Source organism: Dreissena polymorpha, chromosome 1, assembly GCF_020536995.1.
Source record: "Dreissena polymorpha isolate Duluth1 chromosome 1, UMN_Dpol_1.0, whole genome shotgun sequence".
Taxonomy (NCBI): Eukaryota; Metazoa; Mollusca; class Bivalvia; order Myida; family Dreissenidae; genus Dreissena; species Dreissena polymorpha.
Window position 1 is genome coordinate 504,087 of NC_068355.1, and position 20,470 is coordinate 524,556.

The window sequence follows — 20,470 nt, forward strand, 5'->3', positions numbered from 1 at the left end:
TACACGTTTCGTAACGAACAGCACCACACGTGTTTCCCTAAATAAATTCGTAACTTTGTATCACAAAATTAGTTGTAGTTTTTTTGTTTTTAAGGGTTTCGTTATTATGTCACATATGTTAAAAGGAAATAGCTAAATAAAACAAAAGCACAAAGCACTTCTTATTGTAAAATGCAGTAAACACAGTTTTACATCAAAGCGATTTTCACCAATGTTTATAATGCATCTATATTTCTTGTCATATTCTATATGACGGTAATAACGGTATATGTGTTTATTTGAAAAAGAATGGCGGACAATAATGTATCTCTTGTTTATGTGTGTAATTTAACTGTACTTATAATTGTAATATATTTCTTGTGACATTTAATTGACATTGTTTTATCACAGAAAGAAAAAGATGCTAAAAGTACCGGAATAGCTCACGATGGATTGTTCCTTCAATGAATGCGGTGTCTGCGCATCGGAGTCAGTTGTTGCTTTCTGTGAAAACTGTAATTTTGGAATTTGTGAAACGTGTTTCCAAAATCACAAAAAGCCAACCAAGTTATTTCAGAACCACGTGGCATTTGTAATTGACTTAAATCAAACGAATATAGATGCGGGAAGAGCAGACAATCAATCATGTGAGGCTTTTAAAAAGATTTCGGATGATATCCATACTCACAAATGCGATAAACATCCAACAGAAAATTTGGTTTTCTTCTGTGAAGAGCACACAGAAACACTTTGTGGCCGATGTATATATTCAAGCCACAAATCCTGCAAATTGGTTGATTTATTTGAGGTTACTGTTGACGATGACGAAGTAAGTGCTTGCAAGGCCCAACTTAAATCCTTGGCCGAAATTTTGAATTCAACTGATAATAGAATTGAACAAAATACTAACGACAATAACGCATGCAAGCTAGAATTTCTCAATAATCTTCAGAAATTGCGAACAGAACTTATCACGTGGTTTGATCGTCTACGAATAAAATGCGAAACGCAATGCAGCGAAACGTTTGAAACTTATGCCGAGCGTTTAACACAAGTTCGAACATTTAGCCAAAACTACATAAAGCGTATTCAAGAACGACAAGACTTAATTGATTATTTACAAACACAAAACCATGTAAACAAGTTGTATCTGTTATTAAATCAAGTAAAACAAGAAATTGAGGAGGTCAAATCAACAATAAAAGGGCTCAGCGTCGATAGCACTTTTAACGGTTACGTCTTCAAACGCAGCAGTGGCATAGAGGATTTGTTGAATGCCCATGCATTTGAAATCGGTGGCCTAGAGGAGTGGTGTAGCGGAAGTGACGAAATATCGGACTACACGTTATCAACGCTCACGGTACTGAATTAAGTGTATAATGTGAACTTAATAACCTTTTTTTCGTATGTAATTCTAATTGCTACCACTTCAAAAGCAATTACAATTCACACAAACTCAGGACCACGGAAATGCGCGACAATGAAACTTTTGATTATGTATGCATATGTTTGGTATACTTTTATTATGTACGGTAAATGATTCCTTAAAATACACCTTCCATTTAATGACACTGAGGCAAGTTGCAAAAGATATGTGCTGTTCACGCCACCACAAGGCCAAACTCGCGTCTTTAAATCATGGCGAATCATAATAGGTTCCATTCACACTGCCATGTTTCTATCACCTTATCGACTCTAAACATTACAACCAAGATTTCCTAGTTGGTCATATACACATCTTTTTACCATAATGGCGTGGTATTTAATCATAAACCTATTAAAAGCCATATGAATAGCTTTAAACAATTCAGATTTTCTTATATTCTCTACCGAGAAATTTGCATTCCCAAAAACGGTCTGCTTTAAAGTTTGAAAGAACAATATGCTTTTAAATCTCAGGGTTCAAGATTGGGAACAGAGGCAGAACACAGTGGAGCGTTAGATGGAAAAAATGACACGCCAACGGTTGACTCTAAATCAGGTGAGCATTTGTTTGGGACTAAATGATACGCTGACAAGTTGAATTAATGGGAATTGATCACTTGTGCAGGAACAGTTACATGGGAGGATTTAACCATTCGGTAACTCTCCTTTACAATATATTGCACATATGAAAACATGCTTATGTAATACTTATTTTAAATATTTCTAAAAATTTTGATAGAAACACAAAGAACATGTACATGCACTATTCGTACTGCTATTAAATTCCAGTAGTTGATATCTTTAGTAATTTTAAGGCAACAATTTGGAAAAACCTTCAATAGAAAACGTTGTTAAAACCCGGGAACAAATTAAACCAAACTTTATTTAAAGTTTTGTAAGAATATAATAAATGTTGTGTTATCATGCATTACTGCGTTGAAAGATAAAGGTTTGCAGATGGCAAGAAAGTTTGTTTAAACTGTCCCGTTTTGATCAAGACCCAAAAGTGTTACATTCTTGTGGTAATCTTAACCTCTTTTGAACACGTTTCCCCTTATTTAAACAAAGAATATGGTTGATAGCAATCAATTTTACACATTGTTATTAGGAACTGATCCAATTGAATCTAAAATTTAACGTTAATTAAAGCTTTACTAAACTAACTAATAAAACAAGGAAAAATAATTATTTCATGAAATGTATTTTTTACCAAGAAACATACTATTTATAATTTACCATTGGATGTGTACAAACATATTTATCCAAATGTCTGCATCCATTTACTGAGCTGGCCGTTAAAGTTCTGAGCAACTGTTTGTATATAATCATAAGTTATCCAAATACATACATTCGTGACATTCGTGGCATTGATTAAATACTCAAAGAAGTTATACAATATTTATCAGTATTATTATTATTCGAAGTTAATCAATGCAATTAAGCATACTGAACAAGTAAAAATGTGATACAAACTAGCATATTTAGAATGTATATCTAGCATATTATGCGGTTTAACTTGGAAGGGTAAAATTTGCCCATTATGTACGACGGCCAATAATTTCAAAGTATTAAATGTAGGTGCATGTACCAACTTTTAGCTAGAATAATATTTTTGTCGATTTACAAATTAGTTTCAGACTGGCAATATCCTCTCGTAAATAAGGAAACTAAAGGTGTAAAGCCGTCCCCAATAGAATATTCACGGAAAGGTGACAAGAACTTGTTTACGGAGTTTAGTTCAGAATCAGCTGATGACAGTAGCAATGGAGGCATGAATAAATGGTCAAAATCAGATATGGGAATGCATAATACGTCAGGTTGCCATGGTCACACAGATAGTTATTCCGGCGAGAGCGTACTATTTGTGTCTGATACTAAAACAGATTGCACGGGGCACGTTGATAAAATGGAAAACTCATGTAAAGAAATACCATCCCAAACTGAACACAAACCGGAACCTTTAAATAAAGGTGAGCATGCTTGTTGTATTATTCATTGTAGTTCACCTGCATTTTACGATTAAGTAGTCAGTATATATATTTACAATTTGATAGACAAAAACAAGAAAATGTTGAAGTTTGTATTTGTAGTCATCAAATACTTGTTAGGAATAAGATAAAACACTTTAGCATAAAAACATTTACATGACCTTGCCATTTCTGATTTCTTTTTAAGACATGAGTATTAAACTTCGTTAAAGGTCGCCTTATTTCGTAAATCACCGTCAATCCGTTATCCGGGTATATGCGTAAAACTATTAAAATTCTGTATCAAAACAAGATAGCGGTCTAAATACGCGACACAGTCAATAAAATGCCCCATGTGGTGCAGAGCAAGAGCAAATTTAATAACTGATATGACGAGCATTCATCGTGTTACTTGTATTATATTGTTAATTTGTATAGCGGGTTACTCAAATATATGTAAAGATAGAGTATTTTTAACACTGTCAGGTGCATAAAAACAGACAGGATATACATTATACCCATATGTAAAGCATATGATATTGTGTCACACGTGCCTATTTGTTAATTTGTCTCAGAATGTCTTATTGAATTACATATTTTTTTCTAATTAACGTTGTTTTCATACTTTTATGTAAATAAAAGTTGTTTGTTATCGATACATGTAATATATCCGACTCTACCGCAGACATTGACATTAGTTGTATTATTTAGTTTTGAACAGATTATGGAGACCTATGGAGCTGCATGCATCGGAACCTTTGTCAAGGATTGTTATCATTGAAGGAATTCAAAGTGGAACCTCCGAAAGCAGTCTGAGAGAGCAGCTTCTAGATTTTCTGAACAAATATAATCTGCAGTTGGTGTTTCTTGAAACAGCAAATGAAGCGCATGCTCTATGCAACACTGATTCTGGTATGTTCTCGTCGTTTTCTATAACACGTTTTAATTTCGATGAGTGATCATATTTTGAAATAACCTTTTTACTTCATACTTGAGCTTCATGTGCTCTACATCTTTAGCTCTCCTCTTATACTATGTGGTAACATTACCATGCATGGTGCGAGTCTCCTCTTATACTATGTGGTAACATTACCATGCATTTAGCTCTCCTCTTATACTATGTGGTAACATTACCATGCATTTAGCTCTCCTCTTATACTATGTGGTAACATTACCATGCATTTAGCTCTCCTCTTATACTATGTGGTAACATTACCATGCATGGTGCGAGTGGTCTTCATCTTATTTGCTCATCAATATTAATGTCAGAACTTATTTAAAAATCCAACACAAAATCGATTCATTGCACTGTTTTAAAGAGGAATTCAGTTTTTAAAAAATGCAGACATGCATCTACATGTAATTAACATTTTACACCATAAGGCTTAAAGGACTTAAGTGAAAATAAACAAATAAAATGCTAATTAAAATTACAAAACTCAAAATTTAACTGAAAACTCAATAGAATTTGTAAGACCTAAGCGCAGTTAAAGCAGCATTGTTGTGCAGTACAGTAATTTAATGATTTATGAACATATTTTAATAAAAATAGATCCGATATACTATTTATGGCTATATCAAAACTGTATTTGTATCTTGTTTAAAAATTCAAGGAGAAATAAACTGGTCATATAGCCCCGAAAACGTATATTTGTGTCACTATGTCTTTCATTCTGTCGGTTGTCGACATTTAATGCTTTACATTTGCAGAGCGAACTATACAAACAATTCTCGCGCGATTGTATTCAAACGTCATATGTGTTGTTATCTAAAAAAAGTGATTATGTGTAGACACCATTTAAAAAGCGTTGATCTACTAATGTCTAAGAGGGCTAACGTCAACCGAAATGTATAAATTTGTTACCATCCTAAGACTTGTGAAAAACAGGTGTGTGTTCCAGTCGCGTTTTTGACAATGCTCTAGTGTTTAATCGTTAAGGTGTTTATGGGTGGCCTACTTACAGTACGTAGTGATTTAAAATTGGAATCGCTCTAGTCATATCGTCGGTTTACATGACTCTTTGTCCTTCCTAAAACATGTATATAATACTGTTTTCAATTCAATAGAATAATTTTCGAAAAAAATTGAACACATGTTTACTTTTATTGACTGTGTGTGTTTTTCTTTAGAATCATATATTTTTAAGCTTAATATAAACCTTTTGCGTCAGAGATCAACGAATTGTTCGATTGTCAAAATATGGCGTTTCCGCATTTTCATCTGAACTGTTGTGTCGCTGGAAAAAGAAATACCACTTCATTAGTGGTCAAAGTTACACAGACGACACACATTTCTCAACAGCAGTTTTAAAGGATTAAGCCATGCACTCTTTTTCATTTGATCATCAATTGAATACTTTAGAAATATAATCATATGCTTTTTTCACTATACCACATCCATGTGTACGCTCATAAACAAAAACAAATCGGGACTATAAAGGTTATCAAAATTAACACGCTTGAACATAATCGATATTCGAGGATATAAATCGCAGACATAATAGCGCAAGTTTTGCTTTGCATATAGCATTTTACGGTAAAAAAAGTTGACACTCACTTTAGTCGATTTAAATATAGTATAACTGTTTCTTTACCATTGGCATCTCGATATTTTCAGATGCAAAATCACTTTTGAAAGAGAAACTGCAGAACTTGAAAACGAAGCCACATCCTCAACCGGTATATTTTTTATACGCTTAAATTCCTTAAGAACACATAGTTTTAAAACATCTTTAAAAAGAACATCTCAAGAATAAACGAATGGTTATTGGTTTAATGATACATCAATAATATTTAATTACATTTTTCTTCTACACGCGATAATTGCTCATTAATCTTAATGAATCTAAATGATTATACTTCTTTCTGCCCTTAAATGAGCAACTGTAATGTATATAACAGGACAGCAAGCGTTTCGAACTCGCGAAATTAACATAATGAACCTTACAAAAATAAACTTATTTCCAGTTTAATAAAAACCTTATAACTTTGAACACAATTAATAGCATTTTTTTTAAATTCATTTGATACTTTATTGTAGACTGGTGCAGCTATTTTCAAGTTAATTTCTTAGTTGCAACTGTAACTGGAACATAGGGAATGCATTAAGTGTATTCATTTGAATACCGATCGCAGACAATTATTTTAAATTGTTTTGTTGTCTTTATATTGAAGGTCGTTGAGAATTACTCATACAGCATTGGCAAAGACACGCTAAAACACGTTTTATTGATTGACTTCTTAAAGAAGAAAAAATTTACACAGCCATACTTTACGTATAATGAAGACCAGGGTATTTTGAAAGTAACATCACCTACAATGTATGGCATACAGTATATCAAGTGGTCATTGGACGCATACGAGTTCAAGTCGTATAAGAATATTACTGAGCTGAAGTACGAATTGCTAATGGCAAAGCACGGTTCTGAAATACTTGGCGTAGGCAAAACAGATGGTGAAATTTTATTTAATAATGGCTCTATATCATTGGTGTGCCGGAAAAGTTGTGTGCAACCAATAGACACATATATCATAAAACTTCTCCAATGCGAAGGTGAAAAAGAATGGTCACTTAGAATGACAGATTTAACAAACGTTGATAAAACGTGCGAAGAACTGGTGGGCAATGGATGTGAGTGTATGGTCACAAAACAAGAGGAGCCAAGACTCATTGTTATGTTTCAGAATTATGATGATGTTAACAAAGTAACACAAATAGTTAGTTCCTTTCTAAGAAAAAATGTTATGCCAACACGCAGTCAACGAAGCAAGAGGTTCTGAACCGCTGAAAGGATAATTAACTCCAACTAAGATATCTATTCAGAACATGTTGCGTCTGACAGAAAAAGGACATTTCTTGGTTTATATCATGTTTAATATAAGCAGACTCGGTTTAAATTTTGTTTTATCAAGCAAACATGTGTGATGGGCTTTTTGATTTTATAGTAAATGCGGCAAATGAAAATCTCTCCAAAGATTCCGAAGTTTGTCGGGTTATTGCAGATCGTTCCGGAAATGAACTAACAAAAGATGGAGACAATTATGCCCGCGCATGTGAGCCAATACAAGAAGGAGAAGTGGCTGTTACAACGACTAGACTTCTTCCGTATTATTGTTTTATTTATGCTATAAGACCTATATGAGCAAATTACAACACTAAAACATAGAAAGCTGTTTAGCAATATGGCACAACTGTTTACAGTTTGGTTTTGAGAAGTCTTTCGACTGCCAAATGATCGGTAGATGAAATCGGTTGAAATACCGGTCATTAGTTCTGTTAAATTTTGCTTGTTCGCATGCTTATTTATTATCAGACACATAAACTGAACGGTATTTAATGTTTGTAAAAAAATCAAAATCATTTGTGCAAGCACGAATGATCGTTTTCATTATCAAACAGTACATAGAGATATGTTATACATAAGGACATTTTGTTTTCGTCTTTGGTTTAAACATGACGATTGCATCACAAATCCTTTGTTGTTAAATATAATATCTACATTATTAATTTGTTAACAAACATGCCATATTAAAACTGTCACCCTTTAAACATTAAATAGGCATGCTGCATACGTATTATGTTGTGTGCAATGAAATATGCGAGTGTCGTTTCGGATTTTCGTATGAAATACTGGAAAATTCACTTCGTTGATATGAATTTTGACACTGTAAAGGAAATTCAATATGTTTGATTATAAGTTACGGGACAAATTACATACACATAAAAACCTATTCACCTCGCTATCATAGTGCGTATTTGTGGTGTACTTACAATGATATCACCTTATAGCATTGACAACTGGAGCTTATAATGACAGGAATTGTTTTAATACGTGTATGAGGATGAAATCTCTGTGTCTTTAATTTTTAGTTTTACTAATATTCATGAAAACAACGATTCGGTATGCTTTTTAACAAATGTCTTGCTTTGTATTAAATTCATATCGGAAATGCAAACAAATGTTTTACATGTTTACACATATTGTAAGTTAAAACGTCTTTATTTCGAACACGAATGTATGTACACATATATTGTTGCTTTCAATGTTATGTATATTTTACATGGAGTATTATAAGACTGTGTTCTTCCGGTGTCTTGTATCGCGCTCGTAAATTTGCGTGGCATCGCATTGCACTCGACCTATGGGCTCACTAAACATAACATCATAACACTACACTACAACTAATTGGAACACCACAGTCGTTGTTATACTCCATAAATAAAATATAGAGCAACATCATGTTTCACAATTGTGTATTTTATAACAGCATACAGAAATCTGCATTGAATTGTATAACACACATTGATTAACATTAATACCGCGTTGAACATTTTGGTGGATCTTAAACATTATGTATGTAATGAGATTGAAAATTATTACGCATTAAGTTAATTTCATGTAAAAGTTTTGTAATTCGTGTGCAATTTTGTAAAATAAGATTATCTCCATATGTTGAACTAAAAAACTACCCATAACTTGAGTTATGTACATTCCTCTCAATTGCGTTCTCTTCCTAACGCATATCTAAATTCTTATTGGAAACTCTGATCACTTTAAGAGCAAGGTGTGAACAAAAACAATAATAAATTGTATGGATTCTTTTGCAGAACACAATATACACAAGTATTGTTTCGAAACTAATATATATCTAATGATGGTACCATTTTAAAATGTGTTTTAACATCCTTTGCCACCCCAGGTAACCCGATACCTAGTGAGCAAACTGCATAGATGACATATTTGTCAAATGTACACCCGGTTAATCAAATTCTGAAATTATATATATTAAAGTGATGTTATAGGCGTTTTTCACTGTTGAATTGAGCTGAAAAGAATTAAAGGGATCTTTTCACGTTTTGGAAAATTGACAAAATTGAAAAAAGTTGTTTTAGATTCGCAAATTTTCGTTTTAGTTATGATATTTGTGACGAAACAGTAATACAGAACATTTACCATGGTCTAATATAGCCATTATATGCATCTTTTGACGATTTAAAAACCTGAAAATTATTAAGCGTTGCAACGCGAAACGATTGAATAATTTGGAGAGTTCTGGTGTTGTCGTTTAATTTTGTAAAACTACAAAGATTGCTTATATAAAATATAAAATACATCTTTCATACATACTTGGCAGGATGGCCGAGCGGTCTAATTGGTTTTTACTTCAGGACTCCGGGGGTCACTGGTTCGAGCCCTGCTGAGAGCTACTTTTTTTTTCCTTTTTTTAAATTTTATTCTTGATGTTTTACTGGATCTTTTTAGATCCAATGTAATTTTACATTTATCAATATAAAGCATTTAATTACAAACTTCAAAACATGCCAAAATCTGTGAAAAGGCCCCTTTAACAGGTCAAAAGAGTAAGTTAAAATGTGGTTACTGACCAATTATCTGCAACTCATCTTGCTACCAGTTGTTTATTAAAAAATATTTTATATTCGACATTTTATATGACTCACCCAGTCCTCAAAGCCGAAATGATCCTTTACACAAAATAGTGTCTTCGTGTCGTTTGAACGAATCTGCACTTAAACTAGATTTAGGTTCACATCGTACATGCATGATCAGTTGTCAAACGAAAGTACGGTTGATATTCAAATGACTTATTTCTCTCTTTCCGGGATATTGTTTTTGTATATTGATGCTGCATTAATAAATATATGTGTATATGAATAAAAATACCAAAAATAAACAACGGTTGCGATAGACACATATAAACTGTTAGATGCCCATAATATCACTTTAATAAGTGCTTATAAAACATATTGATCTAATATTTTGTACTGGATGTTCGCGCAAATTATACAAATAATCATTATTTGTTAAGATTATCATCGTTACAAATTGTTACAGATCACCTGCTATACTAATTGTCAAATGTATGTATTGACATTAAAATAAGTATAATTTTTAAAACGTCTACAAATGCTTTATACGTAGCATACCAGTATTATAAACTATGGATTTAAAGAGTAATACTTTACATAACACTTTGTGTTTTCCATCGAAACTTTCGTGTTATCATTGTTAGGTAGAAAATAAATAGCTCCGATGTGGGTCTCCAAAACAATTGGGCTTACACACTCTCTCCTGTGCGGTTTAATAACACTACCGGTATGCATCAGAAATCTACATTATTATTTTGTTGACCAATATACAACACATTGTAAGCACGCGGAATGTCCATCCTTTATGCTCTAGAGTTTGTCCTTTCTGCATGCTATACATATTAGTTGAAATATTGTGTGATGATTTTGTGTTCAAAATTTACGTTTGAATCTTCTTGAGAGATTAAATTATATAGTGTTTATACTATCTGAAGGACAGTATTGTTGAAAGCAAAAATGTAACTATTACAGAGGTTAAATGAAGTTAAAACCTGTATAATATTGTTTTAATAGACATAAACATTTGTGGATCTCACATTAATTAATACATTTTGTCACCTGTATTGGAACAGAGCTTCACATACTTTTTATCAGAGGGAATGATAAGATTGTGAGAATTATTTTCTTACAAAATAATCCGTAATGGATCCAGTGACCAGTAATTGGCAGATCTTATCATGCATATTATTACCAAACGAATTATTTGGTGACATAAACAATTATATCGAACAATATAATTGAATTGATTGAACAGTTGTGTTTTTCTCAAACACGTTTTGCATAGAAATTCCATATATATATATATATATATATATATAAATATATATATATATATATATATATATATATATATATATATATATACCAATACCATTTAGAAAGATTTCAAAATTATTTAAAGAACATTGACCTACCTGGTGATCAATCTGTGATGATCAATAATCATACGCAGTTTTTTTTTATATACGACCCAATATGCGTCCTATTTTTAACAGTTGGATCACACATACAAATACGTGTTTGAAACCATAAGAAGTGCCCTTATTCAAAGCCTTGTATAAGCGTTACGGTTTTTCCATTTGTGAGAACTAAATCCACTGACATAAATTAATAAATTATAAATACCTTTTATTCTCATTTCCACGTAATAATATTGATGACTATGAAATGCTATTTCCAAAAAACAACAAGATAAATCCGTCGAAAAACATGTGGATAATTATGTGCTGATTTTTGTAAGGCAGATGACTTAGTGTTCAGACTGCTCGTATCAGTTTGCTATGACGTTTGGAAGTTCGGATAATGGCTGTGCAGTTATGAAACATTTAATGCCAGATAATTACAATAGCAAAGATCTTAACAACAAGATGGATTGTCCAGATTCAATCAACACGTTCTAAATATTGAATAAGCTAGTGTTTGCGTGTGTAAAGAGGTGTGTTACATTGGCTTTCTTTTAATATGTGGTAATCATTTAAATGATCATAAAGTAATTAAACTACGTTAGTCACATTATATGTTGAATAATCCTTGTTATCGTTAGCTCATATTATGAATGTGCGAACAAATATGAAAATTTAAATAGTATTTTTATTAAGTCTTTATTTTGGTAAAAGAAGTGGTTCTCTCGTTTATATTACTGATGTGTGTGTAAAAATGACACACATTGAAAAAAAAAGATGTTAACATTATATACTTGATAGCATCGATTTTAAAAATTTATTTGCCCGATTGCATAGTTAATGTTATGGAAATTCCTTATCGGACAAAAATGATTAAACACATTTAATAAAAGTAAACGACATTTACAGTATTTATTTGAAAAGAAAAGTATCTAATGATATCTGTTTTAAAAGTTGTTGCGAATTGGATATGAAAAATCGATCCTTTTCCATTTACTCCTAAAAATTAGCAATATTTAAAGTTGATGTATCTATATCAGAATGATATTTACACATGCTATTGATAGATTTGAGCAGTAGAAAATAGTCAATTAGTGTAATTTAACTGTTAAAGCGGGTATATACGATCTTGTCAAATATTTATTTATTAATATAAAATGTGTAAAAACTTATTATACATATATTTCAATATGAACTAAAATAAAAGTTAAGAAGAACATATGTCGAAAAATGCTAAATAAGCCAGATATTTAATTCTGAAATCGAAAAAGGCTGTACAGCCGAATTCGCCAGCATGTATATCATGCATGTACGATGTGAATCTAAATTTAGTTTAACGGTTCATTTGAAATTCTTGCAGCGATATCGATTCATACGACACACACACACTTACTAAAAAGACGAATGCATCGGTTATTGTAGGAAAATAATTACGAATTATCTTCGTCACAATCGGCTCAGGGCCCTAATTTGTATTTGCTGTATTTTATGAAATTCGTCTTAAATGTATCATTTTTCTTGCATATTGTGTGTTATTATAACATATTTGTATCAATATTTTACAATTCAGCACATATAAAAATCGTATATACCCGCTTTAAAAGTATATTGTGTGACATTCATGTAACTTAAATGTGATATAATATCAATATTGTTATCGAGTTCGCTAGCTTTAACAATGAAATAACGTTATGTACGTAAAGTGCGCGAGCGTTTTTTAGTGTTTTCCAAACTGTTTTGATTATGTGTATTAAACATTTCTCATCATTGGCTTTGCTTCTGCCCATAATGACGAGGATGGCGAGGAATGAGATGCTTACGATGATTACGATAATGATGATAATGATGGTGATATGGTTATGATATGAGTATTATTCTGATTGATATTGCAAATATGATGATGATAATACTTACTGTTTATAACGCTATGATTTCCCCAAGAAAGCCCTCACGATTTATAAACATCAATGTTAAGCTTCTGCCAAAATTGTTTAAACTACTTATCTGAGGCCATCTGGTACTTTTAATTACAATCCTACACACAATATGAGCGTGTGTGTTTGATAATGTTTCAGGCCCCCTGCTGCAATTAATAATCAAGCGGTAGTCAAGCCACTTCATTTGTATAAATGATGCCAGCAGGTCTCCAATAAATACATCGTGTACTATTATTTGCGTCAATCACCTTTAACGAGTACAGATATCCGAAATAAAAAACATAATGGACAGGAGGATAAATACCCGGAGTCTTTCTGTAGGATATAAGTATATTATAGAATTAGATACCATGTACGTTTAGATAAAGGCGTTCACTATCCACTATTAAACTCACATACCATACATGAATCAATGCATTTAAAGAATGTGACTGATATACACATTAAAAGTGGTTATGGGTTTCAATAAATATTTCAAACGTAAGTACATACATATCGTTGTATCTGTATCACATGCCCTTCAAAACTTTCAAAAGGTTGAAATGCTTGCGGAATATAGAAACATACCAGTATGATTTCATTTCAAACGGAATGGAAGTTCGCACTAGTTCTTTGGCAATAATTCAGCTGCGTGGTTTTGACAGTTTTCCCAGGGCCTAAACGTACGATAATGAAAAGCATTATTAATTTTATTGTCATGGTTTACGTCATCGCTGAAATTGGAAAATCATTAATATAGTAGATTTATATTATTACAATGACAAATAAATGCACTTAGTAGTCCTCACTTTATTTTATTGCAGACAATATATTACAGTATGAGAACATTTCATCGCATGATATATAATGAAAGCTTTAACATATTATGATGATTTTATAGACATGCCTACAGCCATAGCATTTGAGTATTTATTTATTAAAATATTAGCATTAATGTAACGAGCCACACATGTGCACTTGGGATAGTATCTACATCATCAATATAATCAATGAAATGAAAGTTTCAGTCACCACTGGACAAGGCAGTTTGCATAATGTCAATGCTTAAATGACGAATGTTATTCAATTAAAATTCGAGATATTCATATTCATGTATTGCTTGTACATCAATAAATAAATTGTATGATTTACTTTTATTTAAATATAGTATCAACATTTAATTTCAACGCTAAAATTATTTTAAAATACAATATTCATAGTATTATTGATGTTGTAATAAACACCGGTTATGTTAGAGGACTTGATAATTTTAACACTAATTCTTACCATAAATATATCTGCATGTTTTATATGATATGTATTTTTTCAAATCGAAAACTAGCTTAATTGATGTCTTACTTGATACATATGTGATGTGTGTAGTTGAAAATTGTGAAACTTCTCATGGAGAGTATGTTGAATTGTAACGCATTGAAATTCACGGTGCATGATTCACTAATGATGTGAACCTTAAATATAAGTAAATCGGCTAAGACCGTCAGTTTTATCTGTAGTTTCCCCATTATTTGCTGAATAACGCTATACCTTATCGCATTATGACTGTATATTATCTAAAGTCTGAATATCATACTAGCAGCAATGAAAGTGTTGTTTTTTTCTGTAATACGGATAATTAAGTATCAAAGAACTAAGTAGCATAAGGATGACAGACATTCTGCTGATGATGTTATATTATTATATATGCATATGTTGTTTATATCGAACAAGCATCAATAATTGTATTCCTGTTGCGAACAAATAACTATTGAGTTAATGGTTATGCTAAAACAGATCGTACTTTAATATTTGTTGAATGTACTTTATATAACAACATTTAACATAATTCACTTAAAAAGTGCAGTTGGCGAAGTAGAATTAAGCGAGTTCCAGGCACGGATAAATCATACCTCAGATAGCGATCTGGCAATTTTTTAACATCAAATACATGTACCAAGTGCTGGAAAAATTATCATCAGCCTGTCTGCACGAATATGTATATTATTTCAATTATATTTGCCTAATTATGGAAATCGTGTAATCATTGCAAACATTGTGAGGCACTACACGTTTTTCTTCCATGCACGCACGAATATCTATGACATTCAACGTAGAAAGAAATAATAATGCACTTGAGGGATTAGTTTTATGTTCGATGTCGATATGTAAAATTTCGGTCAAACCGAAACATTGTTATCAGAAACTTTACAAAGTGAATATCCACACGTTAATGTTATTATTTTACGATGGGTTTCTAATTCGTTTCATTTATAAATATCATACATTTTTGCCAATGTTAAAACACATTGTGTTACTTAAGAGGCATACAACTAATATTTCTACAAGTATGAAGAAACATTTATAACAAGAAACCGTCGGAGACGGGTGATGCTCCACAAAGATTTTTTTGTCGCAATATTGCACTATATATTCAGATAAAAGGAAACGTCTTGAGGGGCATAACTTTGGACAAAATAATACGATGGATGGTTTAGCAACTTACACATTTCAAAGGGCCATAATTCTCAAAATAAATAATCTAACCAGAACCTACAAATAACATGCGCATCTCCTCAAGGTAGTTAAGCTTACCATAAAGCTTCATTGAATTCCAGTCAGTATTTGGGGAGAAATAGCCCGGACAAGAATTGCACTATATGTACAGTTTATAGAAAATTTCAAAGGGCCATAACTCTGTGAAAAATCATCCGACCATAACCGGCTGATAATATGCACATCTCCTGTTGGTAGTGAAGCTTCCCATAAAGTTTCATTGAATTCCCGTAATACGTTGCTGAGAAATAGCTCGAACAAGAATTGCACTATATGTACAATGGAACATTTCAAAGGGCCATAACTCTGTCCGACAAGAACCGGCTGATAATATGCGCATCTCCTCTTGGTAGTGAAGCTTTCCATTAAGTTTCATTGAATTCCAGTCATTAGTTGCTGAGAAATAGCCCGGACAAGAATTGCCTTATAAGTACAGTTAATGGAAAATTTCAAAGGGTCATAACTCTGTGAAAAATCATCTGACTAGAACCCGCTGATAATATGCACATGTCCTCTTGGTAGTGAAGCTTCCCATAAAGTTTGTTATTGAATTCCGGTCATTAGTTGCTGAGAAATAGCCCGGACAAGAATTGCACTATATGTACAGTTAATGGATAATTTCAAAGGGCCATAACTCTGTGAAAAATCATCCGACCAGAACCGGCTGATAATATGCACATCTCCTCTTGGTAGTGAAGCTCCCCATAAGTTTATTTAATTCCGGTCATTAATTGAGGAGAAATAGCCCGAACAAAAATTGTGCACCGACGGACGGACACACGTACGGACAGACGAAGCGGCGACTATATGCTCCCCCCACAAATTTTGGGGGAGCATAATAAACTGTTTATATTTAACATAATAGACAGCTTGTATCTTCCTTAAATGGACTACTAACATACCAATACAAATATTACAAACATTAAGCTTTATCAAATCGAAATTAAAAGAATTTGTTAACAACACTCCATTCGTACTAATTAAAATTAATGTTAGCATAGATGTTTGATTTCTATCTGACACAAATAAGAAAGAAAGTCATTAAAACCGTGTGGTTATTTGCGTCGCGTAGTCAATATACACGTGATACAGTGAATTCGTTTAATTAATGATTTGTTTCCGATGTAATTTAACATTATGAAGAGCCTGGTAATTTCCTTTGATAGTATTTGGAATTTCATTTGTTTAAAGTTTCTTAAAGTAACTGATATTTCATTGTAATCTCAATTATTAAAACAAAGTGTTTTTCATCATTTATAACTATTATGATGGTCTTAATAATTTTGAGATGTTCATTAAAGAGAAATGAAACTATACATAATTGGCATATCGAAATGTGTGTCCGGATTGAATTTGAATGTTGTGAATGATCAATAATGAATATATATATATATATATATATATATATATATATATATGTTATTGAAAATATATACGATGTTCAATCCATTTGTAATAGTGTATGGTTATTGTTATGACCTATTACAAATAGTAAAAATAGATCAACGTTCCGGATCGAATAATTAATGTTATCGTAAATGACCCTTTTGTAATTTAACGACCACAATGAATTTAAGACTTTGAATAACAATGTTGCACTTGTTCAATATTTGCTCTCCGTGCAATGTTATTAACGTCAAGCAGACCACGGGATTATTTTTAGCGATTTAAATTTGTATGATAGGACCAATGTTGTACAACTGTTGTACAACTATTGAAAAGGACATGACGAAACCGTAATGCTAAAACCAGGACTTAATCCCCGTAACGCTATAATGATAATCATGGACAAGGGGGGACGTTCTGATCAGTACCTGTAGGGGAAGATTGATTGCGCTAAAGAAGTAATGTATATTCTCATCAGTATCTGCATGGTGACTTACTTGTGCTTGAAAGTCTTTAATGTCACACATCGATGAAGCTCGATCTAACTGTCTATCTGTATGTCTGTCTGTCTGTCTATTAGGCTGTTTGTCTGTCTGTCTGTCTGTCTCTCTCTCTCTCTCTCTCTCTCTCTCTCTCTCTCTCTCTCTCTCTCTCTCTCTCTCTCTCTCTCTCTCTCTCTCTCTCTCTCTCTCTCTCTCTCTCTCTCTCTCTCTCTCTATCTATCTATCTATCTATCTATCTATCTATCTATTTGGCCGTATATCTATCTGTTTGGCCGTCTGTCTGTCTGTCTGTCTGTCTCTCTCTGTCTCTCTCTCTCTGTCTCTCTCTCCCTCCCTCCCTCCCTCCCTCTCCCTCTGTCTCTCTCTCTCTATCTCTGTTTAATCCCCATATGTGGTCTTGACATAAACCTCATTTAACAATTTTTAAATTGAATCTAAAGAGACTAATGTTCGCAGTTCACTGAATACTGAATGGCAGGATATTTTCTAAGCACTTATCCATCAACAAAAAGAGTTGCTTACTAGATATTTAATAAGCATTCTATATGAATATAGAAATTGCATAATCATGGTTCAAAATATATATTTTTTGTGCATTGCAGTTTAATTAATTTTCTTTTAATTATTTAATACTGGAGCTCTATTTTGTATCTTGTTCAATAAATGTTATATTATACATAATTAAGAGTTTTTTTCGAACATTTCATAAAAAAACAAACATTTGCAACATTTACATGCAGATGAAAATCAAAACGTCATTATAATAATGTGTAAATAGTCCTATCCAAAATTACTTTATGGATGCTGATTACGTTCTATAGTTTCTTCATAGAAACAAACATATCATTAATATTTTAGAAATACTAAATCATTTGTGTATTCAAGTGATCTAATAGCAAAAGGAAATAGTTTTATTTGTGTTATTAAAATATAAAAAGCGTATATTGGTATATGGTTTTAGCATTATTATCATATTGTTCAGTCTTCGTCTTTTTAATTGATTACCATTTATAAGTTTTAAAACTTAGTAAGCATATTTTCCGATATTTATACGTGTTTTAAATCATAAAGAAACCTCGATCTTAAACTTTCAAAGAAGCCAGTAAAGTACTCGTAGAAGTATTTTTTTAATCGACTGTTCGACTGCGAGATCGCGGAAATATTTACTGCGGTTATTCAAGTATCATAACGCTATTTGCATCTTTTTACTGTGTTGTAAGAAGTATTATTGTGTACATTCAACCTAGAATGCTGAATACAAAATTACATTTAGACATTCGTCAAAGTGATATTATGGGCATCTAACAGTATATGCTATGTTTATCGGTGTCTATCGCAACCCTTGTTTATGTTTGGTGTTTTCACTTCATATACACTTATATTTGTTAATGCAGCATCAACATACTTAAACAATATCCCAGAAATAGAAAAATAATGCATTTGAATTTCAACCGTACTTTCGCTTTTGCCAACTGACAACAGAAATGATACGATGTACGATGTGAGTCTAAATGTAGTTTTCATGCAGATTCGTTCATACGAAACAGAGACACAATTTTGTTTTACGGAAAATGTTGGCTTAGAGGAGTGGGTGAGTCAAGTAAAATATCGAATATAATATTTATTTTTTATAAACAACTGGTAGAAATATGAGTTGTAGATAATTTGTCAGTAACCACATGTTGACCAACTATTTTGACCTGTTAATTCTTTTCAGCTCATGTCAAAATTGCAAAATGCGCATAATATCACTTAAAGATTCAGTTCAATCAGCGATTTAATTTCAGTTGATAAATAAACAACAGCTTGAACAAAACACATATCAACGCTGATAAAAAACTTGATGTCGGATGTAAAATATGAAAACGTTACAATTACACATTACAAACATATGAAATAATCAATTACCAAATCAAAATGTTACTGAATTGTAAGTACAATCTTTTGTCAATTTTTCGATGATTATGATAATCACCCGGCCCATAACACTAAGCCTTTACCTTTTCGTATGAACATTGCTCAGTTGCGAATTATTACGATCAGTGTATTCTTCAATTCCCTATTTAAATCACTGAAACTTTCCAAATACATATAAAAATAAGCTGCTGTTATAAGATGTTTATGACAGGAAAATGTTTAAAATTTAATCCCATTTAATAATTGCCTGCATTATGTATTTTATGTGATTTTTGGTTTCAATATTATGCATTAAGTTCACATTTTCAGTTCTGCCAACTACGCTTTTAAATGTTAAAATCTTCAGGATAAAAATGGAAAAAATCAATTGTCTTTATCAATATATATCATATTGATTTTCATGGATATCTACCTCTATATTTATCATTTAGCACCTTATACCATCTCTTAAGTTAGATGTAAATATTATTCCGCACAGATTAAAATTTACGTGCGCTTTTCAGATGATATGTTCTTATATGTAACGTTCCAGTGACTGAAAGAATCTTAATCTATGCACTTTATATCTTGGCAGAATGTACGATATATCTTAAAGTTAAAAACGAACAATACTGTTGGTATTCAATTCTGCCAATACACCGCTAACACAAGTTTGAGGAAGGAAATGTATTAACACCCATAAATGTTTGAAATACTGCGCAATATTGTTTGATCTGATTATTGTGTTTTTTTTCTGGGACAGACAGATTGCAATATCCGTCTGATTTACCCAATATCGAATAACCTTCTCGATATCTAATAGTACACCAGACATTTGGTATATGCCTCTGGATGGAAAATGTGTGTTACATCGCAGCTCAGTCGGTAAATTATATCGAAAAGTCAAAGAAATGCTGCTTCTCGGATGCATAATCTCCTTTGGGTAAATTCAAGATCTTGGTAAATCAGAAAGTCAATGAATATTAAGACACTTGGGGAATGAATGGAAATCAGGATAAGGTCTGACACAATTAATCTCTCATAATTGGTTATTCAG

The 20,470-nt window shown here is 32.1% G+C and overlaps 1 protein-coding gene across 1 annotated transcript; it reads left to right on the forward strand.

Annotated features, from left to right (window-relative positions):
* Nucleotides 1-399: 399 nt before the first annotated feature.
* Nucleotides 400-7,899, forward strand: LOC127864886 (uncharacterized). The gene is made up of 6 exons (XM_052404776.1): nt 400-1,339; nt 1,879-1,960; nt 3,099-3,374; nt 4,083-4,283; nt 5,989-6,050; nt 6,546-7,899. The coding sequence occupies exons 1-6, from the start codon at nt 428-430 to the stop codon at nt 7,149-7,151; spliced, it is 2,139 nt and encodes a 712-aa protein (XP_052260736.1). The 5' UTR covers nt 400-427; the 3' UTR covers nt 7,152-7,899.
* The last annotated feature ends 12,571 nt before the right edge of the window (nt 7,900-20,470 follow it).